General features: G+C 37.9%; 1 protein-coding gene and 1 long non-coding RNA gene across 2 annotated transcripts in view; one reads left to right on the forward strand and one right to left on the reverse strand.

The window, feature by feature from the left end:
• The window catches only part of Ino80d (INO80 complex subunit D), a 74,450-nt gene that overhangs the window by 15,136 nt on the left and 42,357 nt on the right, over positions 1-16,957 (reverse strand). Inside the window, exons 6-8 of the mRNA XM_010616105.2 lie at positions 14,286-14,510; positions 4,591-4,700; positions 284-417 (exon numbers count right to left, since the gene is read on the reverse strand). Coding sequence (XP_010614407.1) covers positions 284-417; positions 4,591-4,700; positions 14,286-14,510 — 469 coding nt within the window. The remainder of the gene's footprint in view (positions 1-283; positions 418-4,590; positions 4,701-14,285; positions 14,511-16,957) is intronic.
• LOC104856621 lies at positions 348-14,275 on the forward strand. Its single transcript, XR_778678.1, has 3 exons — positions 348-424; positions 1,420-1,514; positions 14,112-14,275. It is a non-coding gene; the product is annotated as an uncharacterized LOC104856621 (long non-coding RNA).

The raw sequence follows: 16,957 nt of genomic DNA on the forward strand, positions 1-16,957 counted from the left end.
TTTTTAGCACAACTCATAAAGATATGATGTGTGCAGAAGTAGTACAGAATAGGAAATGATAATAAATAAAACAATTTCATCTAGGTAACTATAGACTGAGTATTCCGTATCTGAAATGTTTACGGACTAGGTGAGGCTTTGGGGCTTTTCAAATTTTGGAAAATTTGAATAATTTATAGATGAGTATCCTTAATTTAGAATTCTGAACTGTAACACAGAATGGCACACTGTTCTATGTCATAAAGCATTTCTCACTGTAGACAGCCATTAGGGGTTAACTCACCATTTTTTTGGCATGTTCTTCACACAACGGCGTCTGGTGTGTGATGTCAAACACGGGCACCGAGCACTGCTGCCCATCTGCAAACCTGGCGGTGCAGCTGGAAAAGAGCTGCTGGGAGCGGTTTGAGAGGATGTCTGGGAGGTGAGTCAGGGTTAAAACATAATGCAATGCTACTCAATCTCTCACCCTCTTTATAACATGTTACTTCCCTTGCTCGTGTTTAGTAAACATGAATTTTTATCATCTACAAAAGTCAAAATGCCAGGAGAAAATGCTAACAGATAAGCCTGGTGTCTTGCCTATCAGAGGAAGCTTCTGAAAGAATCCTTGGCTAGTGGGCTTCAGACACAGCATCTCTGATGGCTACTAGGAACCCATCTCTGGAGAAGCACAATCACTTCCTAAAAGATTAACTCCTAAAACTTCTACTGTAACAAACTTTTAAAAAGAATATGCTCTGGGATTGGGGATTTAGCTCAGCGGTTCTGCCGCCTGCCTCCCAAGTGCAAGGACTCAAGTTCGATCCTCACTAACATAAACAAACAAAAAACCTCCCCCCCCACACACACATATCTGGGCGGGGGATTTAGCTCAGTGGTTCTACCATCTGCCTTGCAAGAGAAACGTCCAAAATTTGATCCCTGGTACCAAACAAAACGAAACAACATCTGTCTAAAGTTTAGTATTTCATTTTGCATTTCCAACACCAAACTCAAATTCACAATTTATGAAAAAAAAGATATTTAAGGCTGCAAAAAAAAAATTTTAGCGGGGGGTACTGGGGATCAAACTCAGGTCCTCGTGCTTGCCAGGCAGGTGGCAGAACCACTGAGCTAAATCCCCAGCCCCCAAAAGATATTTAAATAAAAACCTTACTTAAAATGTGAACATCAGTTTTCCATCATTAACATTCTGGAGCATTCACACCCTTAACTACTAATATATATTTTTGTAACATTTACTTTCTGGGTTAAGAGTGTAGCTCAGTGATGGAACAAGTGCTTATTAGCAAGTGCCATGCCCCTGTTTGGTTTTCCATCAAGCCAAAACACATCAATCAATCAATCAATCAATCAATGAAAAAAATTATTTTCTATTAAGAAGGTATCTTTGTGTCTTTTCTTTATATTGCATAGGTATTTATAAAACCTTTATTATGTAGAAACTGCTGCTGAAAAAGCTATGAAAACATACTTCCAAGAACAGGAGGGCAAAAATCAGAGTGCAAAAAGTAAGTAACTGCCATAAATATTTAAAGTATTGGGCTGGGGATTTATCTCAGTGGTGCTGTTGTCTGCCTTGCAAGTGCAAGGTCCCCAGTTCCATCTCTGGTACCAAAAACAAAAACAAAACAATTACAATAGCATCCAAAAAAATGAAGTATCTAGGAATCAATCTAACAAAAGAAGCAAAAGATCTCTACACTGAAAACTACAGCACTCTGAAAAAAAGAAATGGAAGAGGATATAAAAAAATGGAAAGATATCCCCAGCTCCTGGGTAGGAAGAATCAACATAGTGAAAATGGCCATACTACCAAAACTTCTACATACATTCAATGCAATGCCAATTGAAATTTCAACACTATATTTCACAGAACTAGAAAAAAGAATCCAAAAACGCATTTGGAACCATAAGAGACCTAGAATAGCAAAAGCCATTTTAGGCAACAGACACATGGTACCAGGTATAACAATCCCCAATTTGAAACTATACTAAAAAGCCACTATGATAAAAACAGCATGACACTGGCAAAGAAATAGGCCTGAGGATCAGTGGAACAGCCTGGAAGACACAAAAACAAACCCAGATGTACTCGGCTACCTCATCTTTGACAAAGGAGCCGACCATCCTCAGTGGAGGAAAGATAGCCTCTTTAACAAATGGTGTTGGAAAAACTGGATGTCAACCTGCCACAGATTAAAATTAGACCCTTATCTTTCGCCATGCACTAAATTAAAATCCAAATGGATTAAAGATCTAAATATTAAAACAGAAACATTAAACTTGCTGGAAGGTAAGTTAGGCAGAACTCTGGAAGACATTGGTATAGGAAAAGACTTTATGAACAAATCCTCAGTAGCACGGGAACTAGCAGAAAGAATCAACAACTGGGATCTCATCTTACTAAAAAGCTTCTGTACTTCAAAAGAAACCATTAGCAGAACTAAGAGACAATCTACAATGTGGGAAAAAATTTTTACCAGCTGTACCTCAGACAAAGGACTATTATCAAGGATATATAAAGAACTCAAAACAATCAGTCCCCCCAAATATAAAGACCCGATTCAAAAATGGGCATCCAAAATGAACAGACATTTCTCAAAGAAGTAAAAGCAGCAAGTAAATATATGAGAAAATGTTCCACATCACTGATCATTCGAGAGATGCAGATGAAAACAACACTGAGATTCCACCTCACCCCACAAAGAATGGCTGCTATCAAGAAATCACACAATCACAAATGTTGGTGGGGTTGTGGGGAGAAAGGAACCCTTCTCCATTGTTGGTGGGAGTGCAGACTGGTGCAACCACTAGGAAATCAATATGGAGATACCTCAAAGAGCTTGGACTGGAGGTTCCATTTGACCCAGCCATCCCTCTGCTGGGTATCTTTCCAAAAGAACTAAAAGAATCATATCACAGAGAAGTATGCGCACCCATGTTTATAGTGGCACAGTTTGTAGTAGCTAAATCTTGGAAACAGCCCATTTGCCTGTTGGAAATTGGATAAGCAAGATGTGGTTTTTCTATAAAATGGAGTATTACTCAGCCATAAAGAACGAGAAAATAGATTCATTCATAGGAAAATGGATACATATTGAAGATATACTCCTAAGTGAAATAAATAAGTCACACATGTGTAAATACCGAATAGTTTCTCTTGTGTGAATAAACTGTAGTAATACATAAGATCCTAATAAGATTACTGACATTTGAGAAATGGGAAGAAAGGTGTAGGGAAGGTGAGATGGGTAGGGGAAGGGTAATAAGGGAAAAGAAAAAAATGTGAGATAATGAAAAGATGGAAATAAAGTATTTGTAGATGGGGAGGGGAGGAGGGGGTGAAGGGAGGGCAGGGGTAAGGGGAAAAAATGAGAATCAAGACTTGTCATGTACAGGTACAAGATCCCAACAATGAATGTAACTGTACTGTATCCCTAAAATGTACCAATAAACTCAATTAAAGCTGGAAAAAACAAAAAACAAAAACAAAACAAAAAAACCAACAATAAATTTTTAAAATATTTATTAAAATAAAGTATTGTAATAAATTTCATTATGAGCTTGAAGCTCCCAACATTATCTTAAGGTACCTTCTTCCCTAGCCAGTGACATTTGTGTGCTTTCTTTCTTTCAAAAGATTTTTTTGAGAAAGGGTCTTGCTATGTAGTTCAGGCTGGCCTTGAACTCATGGAGATCCTCCTACCTCAGCCTCCCAAGTGTTAGGATTATAGGTATGTGGCACCATGCTGACTTGTTATCTTTATTTCAAATGAGCACTGCAGTCACTATAAAAAGCAATTTAATACTATAACATAAGGCACAGTGTAAAACCTTGTAACTGTCTTAGAAGACCAAAACCAGATTTTAAACACTATGCTTTGGACCAGGAATATAGCTCAGCAGCACTGTGCCTGCCTGGCAAGAGCAAGGTCCTGAGTTCAATCCCCAGTACCAAAAAACAGAAAACAACAATGCAAGCACAAGGACCCGAGTTCAATCCGCAGTGCAAAAAAACAAAACAAAAAAACCACTATGCTTGTATTTTTTTCATCAATAATTTTATAGTTTCAAGTATGTGAAACCACAATTCTATTAAAAAATAATCAAAATTTTTTGTTAGAATCTGCTTTTTGAATTTTGTTTACTTTGCTGTAATTCAGAACTCTTTTAGAATCAGAAACAGATCCTAAACTTAAAGACAACTAGAAATCGGCTCCCAGTTTAACCTGCAAGACAATAGTGCGATTTATGCATTCCTAGTTCTTTCCTTTCCCAGCTCAATGTGATGAGAATGAAATGTGAAAAAAAAAAATTTTTAAAGATTACAATGATAAAAACAAGAAAAAAAATATTCAGAGGACTTCATGAAAATTACTTCAAACATTTAAGATTTAAAGTCATTTCCTTCGTTGATTTAGAAATGAAGTAGTCACCTCCAGCAGTACAGCATCACAAAGCCCTGTGTTCAATCCCCAGAAACACTCGTGGAAGCGCATGCACGCATGCACACATGCACAAGCATGCACACAGGTACAGAGCCCTGTGGGAGCTAAAACCCTCTCCACGCTGATCAAAGGATACGCTGGAAACAGTGTCTGCTGAACGGAAGGGCTGTGTTTGTGCACTGCTCGTCCTTTGTGGCTCCACTGCAAGCGGAGGGTTCTGACTCCTTCAACTTGGTCCGGCTTATGCTAAGAAAGAAAAAACACAGTTTAAAAAAAATGCTTTCAGAGTCCAAAATAGTTTTTCAACATTACTATGCTACTCTGAAACCTCCACTTATTACAATACAAACATGAGTTAAAAAAAGAGCAGGCATTACAATTAGCCAATGTGTTATTTCCCTAAGCTACTGCCATGAAGAGCAAACAATTACATCCAAATCGATTTTAAATATATCTCTTTCTCTCTTTTTTGGTACTGGGGAGCAAACTCAGGACCTTATGCTTGCGAGGCAGGTGTGCCACCACTGAGCTGAATCCCCAGCCCTGTTATTTTCTATGTGATATTTTGGTGACTTTCACTTCTTAAAAGAGAGGTAGAAAAATGATGATAAACAAGCCCAGAATCAGAGAGACCTGGTTATGAAGTTCAGCTCTACCCTCACTGTATGACAGCAAGGCACTGTCAGCTGACAGCATGAAGAGATAAACACATCCAAACCACTGATATACAAAGCACAGCGAGCAACAGTGTCAGCCACAGTGGTTACCGTTGTAGGGTTCCAACCCCTTACACTGCCGGATGGCACATCTTGCAAAAACTTTATACTTGGAATGGAGGCCACTAAGATGCAAAAATGGTCGAGTTGCTCTGATCTTCCAAACTATGCTCATGTTATCCCCTTTTTCTTTTCTGTTTGGTTTTTTGAGACATGGTCTTGCTATGTAGTCCAGAATAGCCATGAACTAACTGTGGAGCCCAGGCCGGCCTCGAACTTACAACGATCCTTCTGCCTCAGTATTGAGATTACAGGGTGCCACTATGGCTAGCTAGACATACTGTATTTTTAAACTTTGTTCCATTAACATTTAAATATTTTAATTTATTTTAAAATTTCATGAATAGATAATGCATTCACATGGTTTCAAAAGTAATAATAGTTTTATAAAGCATCACCTTAATAGGCCAAACTATCAGGCCTTTATATATGTCTGTGTAAAGAAAAAAAAATTGTGATGCAAGTCACAGATCTGTCACAAAAAAGATGGTTGTTTCTAGTATCATTCTAACAGTTTCAATGGAATGATTTATATTAATTAGATCAGGCCACACAGAATATTAATTTACATAAAATCTAAATAAAAGAATACTTCTACTATAATCATTACTTTCTTAAAACATTAAAAAATAATTACATGCTGCCATAGAGTTTGCTTTAATTAAGAGTTCTGCAAGGTTTGTCAGGATCCCAAGCCTGGAGAAGTGGATCATGACAGAATCAAAACTATTGCTAATAGCTAACATACTGCCCCTAAAAAGTGAGCACTCACATTAGTTAAGTAAAAAAAAGATAGCTTGAGTGGCTGGGGATTTAGCTCAGTGGTTCTGCCGCCTGCAAGGACCTGAGTTCAATACCTAGTACCAAAAAAAACAAACAAACAAAAAAGATAGCTTTAAATAAATCAAGCTTATTATTTTGGCAGCTAAGCCCAATTCCCTTGATCTAGATATAAAGAGAAGGATAATCTTCATTGAACATTTTAATAATTTACTTAGCTGTCTACCAAGCTTAATGTGCAACATGTTGCTCATTTTCTTTCTAGACTTCCAAAGAAATTATTGGTTTCATTTTTTAAAATCACTTTATGTTCCAGTTTATGACTCTCTCAAAATAAATCCAAAGTCAGTTCAATATCCATGGATAAATTAAGGTTAAAATGCTTATTATGGTGTTAGAAACATTATCCAAATAATCCCAACAAAAGGAATTATTAAAACTTTCTGAGATTTTTTTTACTATGAAAAATATCTACTGAAGGGCTCCTTTTCCATGTTCTACAGTATCCCAGTAAACAAGTATGTTTCTGTACAAATGACAACACACAAACAACAGTCACTGTAGGCTGGGAGCTGTCAGATACTTAGTTTTAGATTAAAATGAAGCTAGTTCAGTGGTTTATTCTACTTACCAAATATGAAAAGGCTATTAGATTAAGAAAGAATATCTTAACATTATTCAGCTTGTATATAAACTACATTTTAAATAATATATATTAGAAAGTAGATATTGAAGTTTAATTTCTAAATTATTTCTTTGAATGTCTTTTGTAGACCAGTTACTTTTAAATGAACAACAGCAGGGCCAGGGATTTAGCTCAGATGTTCCGTCGCCTGCACAGCAAGCGCAAGGATCTGAGTTTGAACCCCAGTACCGAAAGAGAAAGAGAAAGAGAAAGAGAAAGAGAAAGAGAAAGAGAAAGAGAAAGAGAGAGAGAGAGAGAGAGAGAGAGAGAGAGAGAGAGAGAGAGAGAGAAAGAGAAAGAGAAAGAGAAAGAGAAAGCGAAAGCAAAAGCAAAAGCAAAAGCAAAAGCAAAAGCAAAAGCAAAAGCAAAAGCAAAAGCAAAAGAAATGAACAACAGCAGATGTAGGACATCATGTGAGTAACAACTAATTGTTCTTAACCAAAGATAAAAATTACAATAATAAGTGGCACAATATGTATATGTCCCAATTCCCCAAAAGGAATGTAATATTATGTATCACAAATATATACTATTAAAAAGAAACTATCAATGACACAATAATCATCAGTGACACAATACAAATGTTTTAGTAATCATGAGTAACAATCACAATACATCAAATCAACTGAAAAGAGTAAGGGAACACATCAGGTCTTACTGTTTTGTTATCGGGCGACACATACTTTTTTTATATCGCACTGGGAGATGTTCTGAAAACAATTAGTTAAAAATCATAGAACTGGGGTATAGCTCAGTAGTAGAGCACTTAGGTAGCATTTGTGGGACCCTAGGTTCAATACTCAGCACCACTAAAACATAAAATATATGTATATGATATACATTTTCCACAGAAATACCTAATTGTCCCTAACTAACTGTACAGACTTACACCTTTGAAAAGATTATAAAATACTAGACTCTTTGAAGACAGGGTCTCATTATGCAGTTCAGGCTGGTCTTGAATTCACTAAGTAGTCCTGGCTGGCCTCAAATTCATGGAGATCCTCTTGGATCAGCCTCCCAAGTGCTGGGGTCACAGATGTGTGCCACCACACCCAACAAAGATCATTATTTTATAACTTGTATCAAATTGAGTGCAATGTTTGAACAAAGAGAACAGATTTTCACACATTCAATGCCAATCATTTCTTCATCAACAGCACAGATTTGAGAAAAAAAAGGCACCTCGTTCCTGTACTCAGAAATTCCTTCCTAGCATGAAAATTTTATTCAGGTAATTCATGATCTTTACAGAAAATGAAAATTAGACTGATTCAGCAAGCCATGAGTTCTGGTCTAAGGTCTCAGGTTTCTATCAGGTTCCCCAGTGCTGTGATGCTGCAGGCATTCTGACCATGCTTTTAGCAGGAGCTAGGACACCACAGGGTTGCAGTTCTTGTGCCCTCTGGTGGCCAGAACCTTCTTAACAGCACCAGTTGAGCATGTTGGAAGTCTCATCTAATATACATTAAATAACCCTAACCCTAATCCTAACTACAGAGATGATGACCATAATGAAGCACATCGTTAGTGAATCTAGAATACAGATTTTTTAAAAAAAATAGAGGATCTTAGAAAAGTAATAGAAACCATGAATGCCCAATATAGGAAAGAAATAAATTCCATGAAATAGATTCTTCTAACAGATATCCTACTACAGGAGGTTAAAATTTCTACTGAAAATATATGCAGGAGAATCAACTGTGAGGTAGACTATCAGAACTAGAAGACAGTTTGCAGTTAACCATGTCAAATGGAAGATATCTTAAAAATAGCAAGGGACCTAGGCGTGGTGGCACACACCTCTAATCCTAGCATTCCTGAGGCAGGAGGATCACCAGCCTGAGCTACACAGTGAGTTCAAAACCAGCCTAAACTACATGAGACCTTGTCTTCAAACAAACAAACAAACAAACAATCTGATCACAGACTAGCAGGAAACTTCCCAAGCATAGAAAAAGAATTTGACATACAGATAAGTAAGGCATATTGAACATGCATATAATGATAATCAAGATTCCAGAAATTCAACACAAAAAACAAAATATTAAAAACTGCAGGGCCGGGGATTTAGCTCAGTGGTTCCCCCATCTGCTTCACAAGCACAAGGACCAGAGTTTGATCCCCAGTACCAAAAAAAAAGCTGTTAAGAGAAAACAAATCACCTATAAAGGAAAATCCATCAGAATACAGCAGACTTCTCAACACAAACCCTTAAGTAAAGAAGAACATGGAGTGAAGTATATTAAGCCCTAAAAGAAAACAAGTTCCGATCAGAATTTATGTACCCCACTAAGTTATCTTTCAAAATTGATGGAGAAATAAGATACTTCCATGATAAAGAACACCTGAAGAAATGCATGATCACCAAACCAGAACTCCAAAAAGATCTGAAAGATATTCTAGAAAAAGACAACAATTCCAAGAATCCCAACAGAATGAATCCTCTAGGCAAGGCAAGCAATTAAGGGGGAAACAAGAGAACTAACAACAGGAAAGTAATATGACAAGGATAACTCAATACATTATAATCATCAATGTAAATGGTCTCAATTCACCAATCAAAAGAAACAGATTGGCAGAATGGATCAAGAAACAAGATCCAACAAAACACTGCATGCAAGAAACAGATTAAACTCAAAAAGAAACTCACAGACTGAAAGTCAAAGGATGCAAAACAATACTCCAGGTGACAGGAGCCCAAAAAAAGGTAGGAGTATATTGTATATTCTATTTACAGGTAAAGGAAGTCAAGCTAAGACTGGTCAAAAGAGACAAAGAAGGTTCCCACATAATTATTAAGGGAACAACAGAAGAGAAAAAGACAACAATCATAAATATATATGCACCAAATGCCAATTCACACAACTATATAAAACAAACACTAATGGATATAAAAGTCAGATAAGCATTAATACACTCATGATGGGAACCACAATACCCCACTGTCACAAATAGATCAACTAGATAAAGAAAAAAAATACCAAGAAACAAATATCAGAGATACCTTTGAGCAAAAGGACTTAAGTAGATGTATATAGTGTTCCACCCCACAATAGAATACATTCTTCTCTGCACACAAGACTTTTTGCAAAAGAGACCACACACTACCTCATAGAAAATACTTAAATAAATGCAAAGGAACTGAAATTATCCCATGCATATTATAGACCATAGTGAAATGCAAATTCAAAATCAAAGGGAAAAGAAACCACAAAAAATACATAAATATGAAAATTAAATCACTCCCTCCTGAACAACCAATGGGTCACAGATGAAAGTAAAGAAGAAATTCAACAGTTTCTATAATTAAATAATAATGCCAGTACAATGTATCAGTACTTACGGGACTAATGAAAGCAGTCCTACGAGGGAAATGTATAGTGGTGAATTCCCAATCAGAAAAACAGAGCAAGAGCAAATAAATAACCTACTCTTGAACTTCAAGGTTCTAGAAAAAGATGAGCAAGTTAAATCCAAAGTCTTATAAGAAAGGAAATTATAATGATTAGAGCAGAAATTAATGCAATAAAGACCAAGGAAACAATACAAAGAATCAATGATTTGGGCCACAGATAGAGCTCAGTGGTGCTGTGCTTGCATGGTAGGTACAAGGTCTTGAGTTAGATCCCTGGTACTAGGAAAAAAAAAAATTAATGAATTTAAAAGTTGGTTCTTTGAAAAGTTAAATAAAATGACAAACCCTTGCCAATCTTATTTTTAAAAAAAGAGAAGACTCAAATCAATGCAACTAGGAATGAAAAGGGATAAATCACAACGGGTCCTCCAGAAATCCAGATCACCCATACCCTAATAAGATGGAAAACAGGAGGACAGATTCCTAGATGCATATGAATTACAAAGCTAAATCAAGAAGATTTTAAAATTCTAAATAACCCAGTATCAGGAGCCGGGTGTGGTGGCATACACCTGTAATCTCAGCACTCTGGAGGTTGAGGCAGGAGGATCGTTGTGAGTTTGAGGCCAGCCTGGGCTACACAGCAAGTTCAGGGCCAGCCTGAACTACGAAGGAAGGGAGACCTTGCCTCAAAACAAAACCCAATATCAGCAATGAAATTGAATTAAAGAACTACCAACAAAGAAAAACTTAGGTCCTGATGGATTTGTTGCTGAATTCTACAAGAAAGTTAGAGATACAATTTCACTAATGCCACTATTCCTCACATTCTATAATGAAATTGAAAATGAAGCAACATTCCCTAAGTCATTCCTGGAAGAAAGCATTACCCTGATACGAAAACTGGAGAAGGATCTGACTAAAAAATAGAACTACAGGCCAATCTTCCTAATGAACACTGACACAAAACTCCTCAATATAAGATACTAGCAGGGCCAGGGATTTAGCTCAGTGGTTACACTAACTGTCTCGTAAGAACAAGATCCCCAGTTTGATCCCTGGTACCAAAATTAATTAATTAGTTAATTAATTAAAAAGATTGAAGGACAAACCAACAGCCAACATCATAGTAAATGATCAAAAACTAAAAGCTTTCACTCTGAAATCAGGAACAAGACAAAGATAGCCACTATCACTGCTCCTATTCAGTATAGTTATGGAAACATTAGCCAGAGCAGCTGGACAAGAGAAAGAAATAAAAGGAATATGGATAGGAAAGGAAGAAGGTAAATTATAATTGTGGATGACATGATATGCTACATAAAATACCCCCCCACAACTCCAACAAAAGACTCCTAGAATTAATAACCACATTCATTAGCACAGTAGGATACAAGTCAACAGTCAAAAGTCAATAGCATTCCTATACACAAATAACAAACTCACTAAAAGAGAAATTAGGGAGACAGCACTTTTCACAGCATCAAGAAAAATGAAATATTTAGGAATCAATCTAACGAAGTAAAGTACCCTTTACACTGAAAACTATAACTCTGAAAAAGAAGATGGAAGATGATAGCAGAAAATGGAAAGATATCCCGTGTTCTTGGGTAGGAAGAATCAATAGTCAGAATGGTCATACTTCCCAAACTGTTATACAGATTTAATGCAAGCCCAATCAAAATACCAATAGCATTCCTCACAGGATTAGAGAAAACAATACTAAAATGCATATGGAACCAGAAGAGATGCAGAACAGAGAAGCAATTCTGGGCAATGAAGGCAAGGCAGGGGGCATCACAATCCCTGACTTGAAATTATACCACAAAAATGCAGTAATAAGAACAGAATGGTACTAGGGGAAAAAAATGACCCAAGGATAAATGGAACAGAATAGAAGATGCAGAAACAACTCCAATCACAATCAGCTTCCTTGTTTCAACAAGGAGGCCAAACACTTTCACAAGAAGATAGCCTCTTCAATAAACTGTGCTAGAAGAACAGGCTTTCCATATGCTGAAGACTAAAACTAGACCTGTATCTCTGACCATGCACTAAACTAAAATTGAAATAGATCAAGCCAGGTCTGGTGGTGCACATCTGTAATCCCAGCACTCAGGAGGCTGAGGCAGAAAGATCTCCCTGAGTTCAAGGCCAGCCTGGGCTACATAGTGGGTTCAAGACCAAACTGAACTACACAGTGAGACTCTGTCTCAAAAGACCAAAAAGATCAAAGACCTAAATATGAAAATATCAACTGGTGTGGTGGGATACACCTGTAACCCCAGCACTTGGGAGGCTAAGCAGGATGACTGCTGAGTTTAAGGCCAGCCTAGGCTACACAGTGAGTTCAAGGCCAACCTGAACTACACAGGGAGATCCCATCTCAAAAAACAAAACATTGCCAGGGATTTAGTTCAGTGGTGCCAGCACCTGCCTGGCAAGTGAAAGGTCATGAGTTTGATCCCCAGTGCTGAGAAGAAGAAAAACAAAAACAAAACAAAACAAAACAAAAAACAGTAACAATCTGCTAGAAGACAGAATAGCAAAAGTCTTGAAAACATGGGCATAGGCAAAGACTTTATGAACAAAACCCTGATCACACAGGAAATAATCATGAATCAACAAATGATACAGCATTATATTAAAAAGCTTTTATACAGCAAAAGAAACCACCAGCATAGTTAAGAGATAACTCACAGAATGGGAAAAAATTTTACCGGGTATTCCTCAGACAAAGGACTAATATCTAGAATATATAAAGAACTTAGAAGAACCAGATCCCCCAAATATAAAAACTCAATTCAAAAATGGGCATCTGAAATGAACAGACTATCCTCACATGAATAAGTATAAAGAGCAAATAAATGTAGAAAAAAATGTTCCACATCACTGGTCATTTGAGAAATGCAAATTAAAACACAGATTCCATATCACTCCAGAATGAATAGCCATCATCAAGAAATCAACCAATAACAAATGTTGGTAAGGCTGTGGGAAAAAAAGGAACCCTTTTCTACTGTTGGTGCGAGTGAAAACTGGTTTAACTAGCATGGAAATCAATATGGAGATGCCTCAAAAAACTTGAGGTTCCATTTGACTCAGCTAGTACCTTTCTAGCTATCTTCCCCAAAGAATTAAAAGCATCATAGCATAGCAATACATGCACATGCATACTTATAGCAGCAGTTTGTAATACCTAAATCTTGGAAATAGCCCAAATGCCCATCAAGTATTGAATGGGTAAAGATTTTTTATTTTTTTGGTACCAGGGATTTAATTCAGGACCTTGTGTGTGCAAGGCAGGCGGCAGTACCGCTAAGCTAAATCCCCAGCCCTAGGATAAAGATTTTGTTTAATGCAATGGAGTACTACTTTGCCATAAAGGATAGACTTGAGACATTTCTAGGTAAATAAATGTACCTTGAGACCATACTCATAAGTGAAATAAACTGAACATACATGTTTAAATATCATTGTTTTTCTTGCATGAGAAATCCAAAGGGTAAAAAGGATCAAAATGGATAGATACTGGAAAGTAGAAAGAAAATGTTCAAATGGGAAGGGGAACAAGGGACGGGGAGGGAACAGGTATACAAAAATTAAAAATAGAAGGAAAACAATAGAAACATCCTCTTGCAAAGGAAGAGGGGAAGAGAGATTAAAGGGAAAAGAGAGGAATGGTATAAAAAGAGTTAAGATATATACAGGTACAAATTCCCCATGATAAATGTGATCCTTATGTATTTCAAAAGTGTTCCAATAAATTAATTTTTAAAAGAGGTAAAGACAAAGTTCTCAAATGAATAAATTCTAATCAAACTCCACTGAAAATTCAGTGATGTTTTTGTTTTACCATCAGCTTATATTGCTACCTGTACAGTACCCCCCCCTCCCTCCCTTTCCTACTGGGGATAGAACTCAGGACCTAGTGCTTGCCAGGCAGCCTCCTGGCCCTACACTGCCTTTTCTGACCAACAAAACTAAAATATAATGCTCAAATACATGGGGATGAAATGTCCATCTCACAACGTGCTATAACTAATCTCTCCATACAGAAAACCCAAGTGCACAGCACACAGGCCGGTAGGGAAGGCTGACTGAGGTAGGAGGACTGAGAGATCAAGTACAGACTGGACTCAAGGGTGTTTCAAGGCATGGGAAGACCCGGCTTCAAAATGCATGACAGAGCACAGAGCAGCGCTCCTCCAATTGGGGGCTCTGTGCCTCACCTGGCCTGGCCGCATGCCTCTCTCTGCAGCTCCTGCAGCAGCTGGCCGGCGCTCTCCGGCTCCCGGCTGGCTGCCTGCAGCAGCGCCTTCCTCAGAGCCAGCCTGCATCGCTTCTGCCGTGACTCCTCCCGCGCCAGGCGGCAGAGGTGCTTGTACTTCTGCTGAAAGTAAGTGCAAAGTTGGGTCACCCTGGAGCTCCTGCTCTCCACATCGTCATCGTCAGACCTGGAAAATGCAGGGAAAGAAGTGAAAAACTGTTTACATGTCACGCCCATCTTAGAAAGGGAAAATGTGAATGAGGGTGCACAGGTTTAAAATGTTTCTGGCATCTAAGAACATTTTTTTAAACAGCAGAGAAAAAAAAGATTCATGCTATGTCTAAATCTTAAGTGAGTAGGAACTTGCAGAAAATAATTTCTCTATTTACTAAAAAGTATGAGGAGATAAATGGCAGTTCTGAGGAAACACACACCATAAAGTCATAAAAGGTCACTGCAGAAACACAACAGTGAACACCAACACTACAATTCCTCAAAATGGCCCTTTACACATGCTGTGATTTAACTATCCTTTTCTTGCTAAATACTTTAAGGATCTTGATTGTACTGTAGAGCTCACACTAATTTTCCAGTGATAACTCTAGCTGTATGCTAGACAGCTTTTCAGAGAGCAGGGATTAAGTCCAGGTTTTCCCATCCTGTGCTAACATGATTAATTAGTGATGGTAAGTGTTCATCTGATTCTAGGCTCAACAGAAAACAGCTATGGCTAACAGCATTGTGTATCACCAGAAAGATTAAAGTCTTCACAGTTCTCTCTCTCTCTCTCTCTCTCTCTCTCTTTTTTTGGAGACAGGGTCTCACCATGTAGTTCAGGCTGGCCTTGAATTCCCAGCACTCCTCCAGCCTCAGTTTCCCCAGTGCTGGGATCACAGGCATGCGCCACCATGCCGAGCAAAATATTCACTGTTCAGGCCAGAGATTTAGCTCAGAGGTTCCACCACCTGCCTCGCAAGCCCAAGGACCAGAATTCGATCCCCGGTACCAAAACAAAAACAACACAGTTCTATGAACAAATGTGATCTCATTTTCTGTTTTTAGTTATAAAGCACTACTACTAACCTGTGTTATTTCCTTTCTCTTCTATTGTAAGTAAATCACACATAATCTTAAGGTTTTTTTTTTGGTACCAGGGATTGAACTCGGGTTCTTATGCTCGCAAGGCAGGCGGGCGGTGGGTGGAACCACCGAGCTAAATCCCTGGCCCCCTAACCTTCTTTTAGAAATCATTACTTTTGTCCTCTTAAGAGGTGTTATTCCTCTTCCTTTCAAAATAGCCTATAACTGGCTACTCTATAAATTTATATAATCTCTTGTACAAACATAACTTCTATAGTTTTACTACAGACAAACTGAAGGATCTTACTTCAATCTTCCCTTATTCAACATTCAACATTACACTGAGCACTAAAGAACAGAGAACAAAGTTTCAAACAGTTTGCAGCAAAATTTATATAAGAAAAACACATTCCAAAATTAAATAACTTGAAAGAATCTAGAATGAATAACTAAAGCAGTGGGACACACAGACCAATACTTGAAGTATCTGAACACACACCAGAAAAATCTAAGAGTATTTTAAGTTTCAGATTTCCAGGACCTATACCAGATCTGCTGAACTAGAATCTCCCTGTGAGATGCCCCATCCCATGAATCTTTATCTTGTGTTGCTAGCCAAAGTTTCATAATAGGTCTATACTTGGGAGTTGTGTGAGGCCAATAGGGCTCTAAATGTCTTTAATAAGAGACAGGCAGCAGAAAGTCCACGCGACTTACGGATACAGAGCTACTCAGTTCACTAGAAAGACTTGGATTGAAGGCCCTGGAAAGGGGATGACAACAGAAATAACTCTTGAAGAAATGGTAGAAGTTGAAGATAAGAGTCAGACATGGTAGTGCACACCTGTAATGCTAGCATTCAGGAGGCTGAGGCAGGCAGGAGGATCGCAAGTTTGAAGCCAGTCTGGGCTACACAGAGTTCAGGACCAGCCTAAACTACAAAGCAAGACCCTATCTCAAAACAAAACAAAAGGGCTGGGGATTTAGCTGTGGTTCCACCATCTTCTTCACAAGTGCAAGATTCCGAGTTCCATCCCATGTAAAAAAAGGAAAAAAAAAGTTGAAGATGAAGAAAAAAGGGGACTCTAACAAGAATAGAATAGGGCTGGGGATTTAGCTCAGCAACATAACACCTGCCTGGCAAGCATAAGGTCCTGGGTTCAATCCCTGGTACCATAAAAAAAAAAGAAGAATAAAATCACATAAGCTAGGGCCCAAGGAGGTAAAGACACACTTTGTCAACTGGAGAAGGAAGATGCAAAGGGATAATAATTACCCAGCAGTTTCCATTAATGAAAACAAAGGAAGGACAGTAGTAAAAACTCATAAAATAAGGAACCAGAGAAAGAGCCAATCTAGAGCAAAAAATGAATCTCATTTCAGACAAATGAATTCCTTATCTTCATTATTTGGCAATGTGGAGATTCAAACCCTGTACATTAAACATTTGACAACTGCTCTACACCCGCAACACAAAAGTAATTTAAAGTACAACGTATGCTTCCAAGTAGGAGCCTGCTCAGGGTAAGGACAGAGATTTCAGAGTAAACAACT

This window comes from Fukomys damarensis, unplaced genomic scaffold (genome assembly GCF_012274545.1).
Source record: "Fukomys damarensis isolate Sample0158 unplaced genomic scaffold, DMR_v1.0_HiC HiC_scaffold_16, whole genome shotgun sequence".
NCBI classification, from domain to species: domain Eukaryota; kingdom Metazoa; phylum Chordata; class Mammalia; order Rodentia; family Bathyergidae; genus Fukomys; species Fukomys damarensis.